The sequence below is a fragment of the Melozone crissalis genome, unplaced genomic scaffold, assembly GCF_028551555.1.
Source record: "Melozone crissalis strain CALT ecotype California unplaced genomic scaffold, PUWL_Pcris_2 ptg000009l_1, whole genome shotgun sequence".
NCBI lineage: Eukaryota > Metazoa > Chordata > Aves > Passeriformes > Passerellidae > Melozone > Melozone crissalis.
In genome coordinates this window covers 5,583,949-5,593,510 of record NW_026535787.1, presented here as the reverse complement: position 1 = coordinate 5,593,510, position 9,562 = coordinate 5,583,949, and the positions used below count along the sequence as shown (strand labels likewise).

The 9,562-nt window shown below is 47.1% G+C and overlaps 1 protein-coding gene across 1 annotated transcript; it reads right to left on the bottom strand.

The window, feature by feature from the left end:
* Nucleotides 1–325: 325 nt before the first annotated feature.
* Nucleotides 326–9,246, bottom strand: LOC128933380 (uncharacterized). Its single transcript, XM_054270349.1, has 6 exons — nt 9,149–9,246; nt 8,071–8,349; nt 6,379–6,627; nt 3,165–3,302; nt 2,487–2,597; nt 326–1,137 (listed from the first exon to the last, which is right to left on the bottom strand). Exons 1-6 carry the CDS (start codon nt 9,207–9,209, stop codon nt 977–979), a joined length of 999 nt encoding a protein of 332 aa, XP_054126324.1. The 5' UTR covers nt 9,210–9,246; the 3' UTR covers nt 326–976.
* Between the last annotated feature and the right edge of the window lie 316 nt (nt 9,247–9,562).

Here is a 9,562-nt window from a genome sequence, read left to right as displayed (position 1 = left end):
CCCAGCTGCTGCACAGGCACAGCTCCCCTGAGCAGAACAGGACAAGCCTAGCAGCAAGACTTACCTAGGAGATCCTATAAATTTCTGCTGTCTGTGCAAAGAGCACAGCCCCGAACAAGCCTACATGCACAGGCAGATGGCCAGCTTCACCAGCTTGCAGTAGCTAAACTATCACACTAAAGGCACTAATGCTTGCATTGATAAACAATCTCAGCCTTAAAATCAAGGTTTCTGCCAAAATTGCAGCCCCAAGCCCCCTCCTGCTGCAGGCAAGCGAGTGATAGCTCTGGCTTAGCTCAGGGGCAGCCCAAGCAGGCGGTTCTGGGGAAAGGTGACCTGGACCCCCTGTCATTTGGGGCACCAAGAGGGGAGCAAAGCCAGCACCACCCCAGCTCTGCACACAGCATCTGCAAATGGCACATTTCAAGCCCTGCAAATTTCACTGCTCCTGCTCCAGGCAGCAAGAGGTGAGGGCCAGATCTGGAGCTCAGAGGAGCGGCTCAGGTGAGCACCCAGGACAGCGGGTACCCAGCTGAGACCTCCTTTGAGCTTCCTTGGCAGGGCCGGGGAAAAAACTGCCCTGAAGTCTCCTGAGAGAGAAGAGGCTTTCTCAGGAAACTTCTGGCAAGCACCTCAAGCTGCCTGCAGTGCCTGCCAAGGCAGGCAAGGCATAGGGTAGGCAGGGAGCAGGAGGAGCCCTCTCATCCCAGGCTGTCCCCTGGGCTCCTCAGTTTAGCTGCAGCTCTGTTATCAGGCAAAGCATCACAGAGCTGCCCCTTTTGTTTGTTGGTGAACCTGTCAGGCCTTGAAGCCATGTGTGTGCTTTTCTCTGGATTTTCTTTTTTTGTTTTGAATGAAGTCAGAAGGTTTGACACCTCACTTCTTTCCCCTGCTAAAATTTTCCAGACACAGCGAGACTATGGGATGCAAAGGACAAGTGTCACAGGTTTCAGGGTGGAACAGCAAGCGTGTCAGATCAGTCATCAGCTGGATCTGGGAAACAGTCTGAGGCATCTTCCTGGCCATCCATATCAACTAGGACCTCAGCATCTGGCATTTCCTCAGCTTCTATCTGCACTGGTAGGTTTTCTTCTGCCACTGGCTGGGGCTCAACACCTTGACCAATCTGGGCAGCATCTGGAAAAAGAAGAAATGGTTTTAAGTGCCCACACTATGGCTCACCCTCATGGAAATTCACCCCCTGGTCCCTAATGCTGCAGGACTCCTGATCCACTCAGTCCCAAGGCACCTGCAAGTCCAATTTCAATTTTCTCTGGAACTACTCATTTACTGAGCTGTGCATCATGCCTTAGGGCACTTTGGTATTGAAGCTCTCTGGCTTTTTAGTACCAAAGTACTTTAGTACCAAAATACTACAGCCAAATCTATTCACTTACATCTGAATAATTCAAGCTGGCTAACAGCACACATTTGGTTCTTGCCTACTTTCCACATGCATCTCTGCTTTTTACTTAATTGTAAAAAATTTAAATATGGACTACTTGTTAAACTTATAATATTTGATTTTTTTATTAAAAGCTCTACATTTGAAGTGTATTAATATTAAACAATGAGCTGAAAGACTTTTTTCCTCTTTCTTGCTCTATGTTCATGAGTAGCACATAATATTTTGAAAGCAGAGCAAAGGGCATCTAAGGTTAGATTTAAAGCACAGCAGAGCTACAGGAGGCTGTGCATGGTAGAGTGAAGGACACCAGAAATGGAGACAGCAGTGCTGAGACCTGGCTATGACCTGTGTAAAGCTGCTCCAGTTCGTGATGTCTCTGCTAAACCTACTGCAGCTGATGATGGTGCATTACTAGGCAAGGTGCTGCCAGCACTTGTGTTTGGGAAGCAAAACTAAAGGAAACATAATGCAAAAAGTGGAGTACTAATATCAAGCACTTACAGAACAAGACATTTCTGGAGAGTTTTTATCACTGCACTCTCTTAACCATATTGTGCTAAGGCTGTGGGGGTTTATGCTTGATTTCTTTGAAAAATTTAAAACGTGACTATATTCCCACCCCAGCCTCAATTTAAGAAAATACACAAGCCTCTGGCTTTGATGGGATTTAGCTGTGTTTACAGCTCAGCATATTGGCCCCTGCTGTCCTGAAGATGACTGCTAAAAAAACACCACCAATTTTTATAAAATGTTACTGATGAGAAGGGTGAGAAAATTGTAGGAAAACTGCTGAGTATTGGGGGGATTGCTGTTTCTGAGGTAGGTGTTTTAGCACAGGAGATAGTGGAACAGACAGCCTGCAGCCTGCTGGCAGCACCCTCTGTGGGATGCCTGCCTCTGCCATGAGTAAGGTGCTGAAAAACGCCCTGCTGCCACTCCTGCAGAAGGCGCAGCACCTTCCCTGTGCTGCCATGTCCCAGGCCCCTCTCCACCGTCACCTCCACCCCCAGCAGCCACACACAAGCACTGTGCCCCCTGAACAAGGTGTGTGTGACCTCAGACAGGTCTCTGCACTCACCAGGCTTGGCAGGACGGTCACTCTGAGCCTCCAGGCGGTCTCCATTGGGGGGGCTCTTCGTGCCTTCCCCAGACACCACTGACATTGTCAGCCCGTCATCCTTCTCCTCCTCTGTGAAAACCAAGCCAGAGATTTGAAGGAAGAGGCTCCCACAGCCCCAGCAGGGCTGCTGTGAGGCCAGACCCCAGCACGTGTTTGTGTCCCCTCCTGAGGTGATGCTGGCTCTGCTCCCCGAGTGGGCAGATGCCGAGAACAGAGGGCGGTCACTGCCAGCCTGCCAGGGACCAGCCTGGCCAGGCTGCCAGGATCACAGCTTGAGGCGATCTGCACGGGCAGAGTGCTCCCAGGGACAGGGGACTGCCATCAGAAACCATTCTGGGATCACACTTCAATGAGGGTCCATTTTATTGACCATAGGAAAGGTTTTGCTGGGGGTTTTTCTTCTGGCCAGGAGCACAGGGTGAGGGCAATAAAGGAAAAGTGAGGTTTAATTCAAGACCCTGCTAGCCTTAGAGGCTGCCTGTCAGCAAGCAGACTTCTGCTCCAGCAGGTCAAGGGAGGACAGGCTGGATGGAGGACAAGCAGCCACCCAGCTGAGACTAGGTTACTCTAAGGCCACTGCACACACAGTCCTCTCCAAAACTCATAACAGGGGGTGTCACAGCATTCCCCACTCACCTGAAGGCACTGGGATGAACTTGTGTCTCCTCTTCCTCATGCAGCAACATATGGCTGCAGGCAAAGCCACCAGCAGGATAAGCGCACCCGCTGCACAGCCTGCCAGGATGTAAAGGAACCCTGGGTACCGCAGCAGGTCTGCAGGGAGGACACAGCATTGTTAGCTACCATGGTGGACAAACTCCTTTCTCCTTGTGGGAGAAACCCCACAGCCAGATTAGAGCTTGTTGGCATCACTGTTGCTTTAGTTTGGATCAGGGCAGCTGGCACTGTGAGCTGTGGCACTTTGTGATTTATGTAACATCGTCTAATTATGGCATGGAATTTTTCTTTAAGAGGAGAGGCCTGTGCGCAATCACTTCTGCCTGCTCTGATCACTGACATCTAAGGTAATCTGTAGGTTTAAATCAAATTTAACAGAGAAGGTGGTGGTTTGAAAGATACTACATTTCAACAAGGGAGGGAGACCCAAGGAAGCACCTCCTTGTGGCCACAGCTCTCTGCACAGAGAGCAGCAGGCACAACTTCCCAAGGATTTTTCTCAGGAAGGCGGTGAGAAGTACAGACAGAAGAGAAGAAAACAATTCTTATTTCTATTCACTGCTCCTGCTATTGCACACTTGGAATGTGTAATGGAGATTGTTTACCCAACGTGATTTGGTTAATTGGACACCGGTGAAAGTTGTTTTGAGTGATTAGCCAATCACTCAAAGCTGTGTTCTGTACTGTTTTTTGGTAATATAGTATAGTATTCTTTAGTACTCTTTAGCATAGTTAAAATATAGTATTAATGTAATATAGTATAGTTTCAATAACGCAATTTTCACCCTTCTGAATCACGGAGTCAGAGCGCATTTTTCCCTGGCTGGGGCATTGCCTGCTTCCACTACACCTCCTGCTGAAGGAAAAGCTGCAGAGCCTACCCTCAGAGCTGGCATCAGAGAATTTGCTTAGGACAGTCATGTAATGCCTGCACCAACCCCAGAGCAAGTCTCACCAGAGCCTGCACTGCCTCAGGCACCGAGACTGCGGCCACTGGAGCCAGAGCTGTGGGGAAAAACCCTTCCCTGGCTCTGCTGCTGCTCGGGGAAGGATTCCACCCTGTTCCCCTGCCCAGCCCGAGAGCAGGACACGCAGCAGGAGCGAGGGCTGCAGATGGCTGAGCAGAAGGGCAGCACAAGTCACTGGTGATGATTTCCCAGCTCAGCAGCCCTTGCTCAGGGTTGCTGTGATGGGGCAGACCCGCACGTTCACTGCTGCTGAGCAGGCAGCTGGTGCAGGGCACAGAGACCCATCCAGGCTTGCTCCTTCACTGAGATCATCCCCCTACTTGGGGCAGCCTCTAGGAAAACTCTTCTTGCCATATGCAAAAAAACCCCACACATAAATTCCTTAAAATTCCTTAGGTAAGCCAGTGCCATCCCTTTCTGAATAATTCAACTGCTTTTCAGCAGCACACATGCCTGCACAGCACAGCAGCAACCAACAGGCTCATTTGGAGCTTATTTCAAGCCCTCAAAAGCACTAATTGCTCCATATCTCCAGAGACTAAGAAGAATTTTAAATGTTCCAGGATATACTACATGCCATCATACTCCACCTACTCACTGGGACAGTAAAAACAACTGCACACAGGTGCTTATGGTATTTTCAGAGTGCTTGTTCCAGTCTTTTTAAGAACAGTTAGAAAGTTCAAAAAAATCCATATTCAAAATTAAAAACTTTCAGCAACTCAGAAATAATTTCCCTAATTACTTTAGTTGATGAACGCTTAGAGAATATTGTGAAAAATATAAGTTGGAAATTTTTTCCCTGAATCTTTTTCCTAAAAATTTGCCACTTGTTATTAAGGTCTTTTTGAGATAAAATATTGTGTTAAAAATAAGCAATAAACAAGTAATTAATCAATAAAAGTCCTTTATATATGTTGACTTCTTAATTTCTGAATCCTGTGTGTTGAGAGCCCTGTGTTGCCTGGTAAGTTTACGGCATTTCTGCCAAATTGTTTTCTGGTTATTCAAAATTAATTTCATCAGCCCAAATGAATGTTTTTACATATATTATATACCTAAACCAAATTCAGCCCTTTCCCTGGAGCAAATAATAATGCACAAAAATAATTCATTAACTTTCAATTAAATTAAATGAACCTATTTCCCTCTTCAATTCATTTTACGGATATCCAGAATTGCTTTAACTCCCTTTTTCCAAATGTGGTTGCATTTGATGACTGCAAAGTGGAATCACCGCCACTTTGTTTCTTTCAGATCCTTCCAACTACGTGGAGCTGGAATGTCCCAGACAATTTCTAAAATGCTACAGTATAGGTTCTCTAGTGGCAAAAGTGATTAAATTAATCACAGCAAAATTTTCAAAAACCTTATAGTTATGTTATGCCATGCATGCAGCTTTGATAACTATCTTTTCTGCCAGAGAGCAGAAGAATCTTCACTACTGGAGGTGCAAATTAAATGATACCCAAGGATCCAGATTCTCTGTCTCATTAAACTCTGGCCTTGCTCAAGCAGAATACTCAGCATTTATGAATAGCTTGCAAATGGATAAAGTCTCAGCCTTCTCACAGACTTACATGTCTGAGCAAGGATATGGAGGGGGAAAAAACCCCTACATACCATAAGTAAATGGCATGTGTCTTTATCCTTTTCTGAGGGATGGGGCTGATGGAGAGACATTTGTATAGATCAGAAAATCTTTTGCGCTTCTGGCCTAAATAAGAGGAAAAGAGATGAGGCAAAACACCTCAGCTGAGTCCAGCAGCAACAGGGCTGAACCAGTGGAAGGGTTTTTATGGAATGCACTCGAAGGCATCTGGGTCATGGATGCATGTCAGAGTAGGAAGCAGCCTGTGTTTCTAAAGCAGCATAGAGGATTGGTGCACAGGAGGTGCAAATCTTCATCACCAAAAAGTAGGAAAAGAGACAGATGGAGATCCATCCTTGCTGCAGAGGTGGGTAAAAGAACCTCCTCAACCAACTCATCCCTTCTGTGGTTGCTGTGGTTGTAGGCTGTGTCAGTCCAAAGCACAGGAGGGAGAAGGAAATTAAGGGGTCACTTTCAAAAGGCAGGATTTGGTAACTCTGGAAGGGCAATGCCAGAGGACAGAAGAATTTGATATTTTGAGGACACCAACAACCTCTCAGTTGGCTGCTGCAAGAGAGCAAAAGGAAGATTTTCTGGGGATGCCATTACTCACCGTAGCTGCAAGACAGCGTAATGGGCCTGGTCCTCGTGACACTGTTCCCCTTCAAAATCTCACACACAAACTCCCCAGGCTCAGTTTTGCCCAGGTGAACCTTCTTCCCAGCATCCTTAATGCAAGCCCCCTCGGCTTTCAGGTGGGTGCCATTGAGGAGCCACCTGAAGACCAGGATCTCGTTGCTGGCCACGTTGCAGGACAGCTCTGCAGTTCCATCAGGGAAGCACTGGATACCAATGGTCGGCTCTGCTCACACACAGCATGGGGCACGGGGAGCAGGGAGGAAAGAGAGAGGTGAGGAGAGGATTCAGGAGTGAACATTAGCTGAACAGAAGCTTCCCTTCCCAGCAATCCCAGTAACACCACATTTACTGTGTGAAGGGAGCGCAGAAACAAGTAACCCATCTCTTGAGTGCCTGCATTCTACCCAAAAATGCTTTACAGTGCCTACCCCAACTCTGCTAGCAACTCTTGATCCCTGTTTTAGGGATGCCACCAAAATCTGGCATATTTTCATTTTCCTAACTGACATTGAAACAAAAAAATAAATAAAAGCCCCCGGTCCGAGAAGATGGTGGAAACATCCAAAGCACATGCCAGCCAGAGCCCTCCTCTGTAATCAGCAGATAATCATAGCTTTGGAGGAGACTCAGCCCTCCCCTCCACCTGAGGTTTGTACTTTTGCTGTCACTCTGCCCCTTCTTCCATTTTAGAGAGAAACTGGTGCAAATCATGGCCAACATGGACACGAGCGCAAGATACCTGCAGTTAGATACAATACCCAGACTAGGACATTTTAAAATAAATAAATTATCCATTGCTCTTACTACATTTCCCTGACATTCTCTCTTTCAGTCTACTAAAAGGAGGAAACCAATTTCCTACACTTGCCACTTTGCACATACAAACTAGATAGAGAACTGGTATGGTTTTAGGACAGCAGGAGTAACACTGAGAACATGTATCCATGGAAATAAGCTCAGAAATCACTTTCTTGTGCTAGGATATCAGTTAAAATTCTCTGCCTCCAGGAACATGTTGGCAGTGAAAGTTTTTCCCTGCCTTAGGGGTGGCAGCAGAACAGAAGGAGGAGGCAAATGTTCCCAAAGTAAATCCACTGAAATGGAGGTTAAACCCAGGACGCTTCTGCAGTCTTTGACTATTTCCAAAGCCCCTGTTCCTCACACCAAGGAGTCACATCTTTGACCTAGTGTGCACAGCAGTTCCGCCTGTTTGCACCCAAAAGGTGTAAGGGCTCATTTGTCTTCACTGAGACCAGTTTGCTCAGACATTTTCATTACAGTTTCGTGCGCTTCCATTTATCTTGGAAGCCTGTGCAAGTGAAAGCCCTGCAAAAGGAACAGCAGCAATGAGGAGCAGAGCAAGGCTCTCTGTCTGCCTGGAGCATTGCTCAGCAGCAGGACAAACCCTCCTAAGCCTTCTCCATATTAACCCAAGCAATGAGCTGGATCCTGTACAGAAGTGACTTTGTGTCCGTCTTTTGCTCATCCACCTGCAGGCAGCAAAGGGAGCAGGAATGCTGAGGATACAGGGGACAAGAGGGAGACTGGCACAGCTCCCAGGGGCACCCATAGCTCCTGCAAGCTCAAACAGTTTCTTTGGAAAAATTTCAAGGCATGAGGCTTCCAACAAGTTCAAAAGCTTTTTGTTGCTAAGAAGGCCACTTACCAAACACTTCCAGTGTAAAATTTCTGGCGGTGTTCTGAAAAACAAATCCGTATTTTCCTTCATCATCTTTCTCCACACTCCTCAGCACCAGGGAGCCGTTCTCTAAGTTCAGCCATCTGCTGGCAGAAGTGCCACACTTGGCCAACAAGGTATCATTTAGGACAGTTGTAGAGCATTTCTTGTCCTCCTTGCTCATGCTGGAGAAGTTCTGCAGGCTTTGGACTTCCAAAGAAAAGATTGCTGAGTCGCCGGTGAGCGCGCCAGTCCAGATGGCAGAGCCTAAAAGGAGAGCAAGCTTGCCGTGTCCATCCATCCCCTCCTGGCTGCCCCCCAGGAAGGAAAATGCCCAGGTGAGACAAAGAGGGACAGACCCAACCCTAGGGACACTGGATCACCAGTGATTGAAAATCTGAGGAGTGGGATGCCTTCTATAAGGTCCAACTTCCCCCACCTCAACAGCACAGGAATGGTGTGAACACCATGCACAACAGGGAAACAAAAGGCTGAGCAGCTGGTCTTTTATCTCCCTGAATTTAAGATGACCATCTACCAGCCCCCATCAGAGATGAGAGACTGAGCAAAGAAAGGTCCTCAGGGCATCAGTGCCGTGGACCTTGCAGAGAGGGTAGCAGAAACAACAGCAGCAGGTGCCCAGCTGCTTTCACCCAAAGAGTAAGGTCAGAGTTTTAACTCGAACAGTCTCACACATTATTAAGTTGTTGTGTGTAAATCAGAGGTGGATAAATGGCAGGAGCTTGGGGACTAACCCAAGGTCACACCGAGTGCTGGGATCTGGACCATGTCGCTCTCCAGCCAGCAGTCCGCATACAAGGACCTTACATTCCCTACTGAAAAGCTTCTCCAGACCCAGGACACTCAGAAAGTACAATATTGTTAGTTATTGTTACTTTACTGGAAAAATAATCTGTCTTACTTTGGTCTGAGTTCCCCTTTCATGCATTAGCAGCTACACTACTTGATGTCACCCCAAACCTAGTAGCATCCTTGGAGCAAAATTAGGGTGTCTGCTCATCTAGGCAAACCTGTGCCAACCCAAATAAAGAAAAATCCTACCTACCTTGAGTAACAGTTATTATCACCAGCAAGCAGAGCAGAGTCAAAGGAGAGCTGAAATCCATCTCAAAGAGCTCCTTGCATCATATGCTGAGGAGACGATCTGGCTACAGAGCTCGGTGAATTTAGTGCTCAGGAAATGATGTCAGAAGCAAGAGTGGGGAAAAAAAAAAAAAAGAAAAGAAACTCCATAGTGGACAGATTGAATGATGTTTCAAAATAGACCTGCAAGGTTTTGGGTGACTGAACTCGGGCTGAGCCAATGCAAGCCACAATGTGCTCTGCAAAGTCCTGCAGCTCAAAGGTAGCTGAGAGTGTGAGAGTAGGGCTGAGAGGTAAGGGGAGACAAAAATATCTCCTGGTCAGCTCACCCCATTCAGGAAGATGCTAATGGAGCAGGCAAAGGAGGAACACCTAT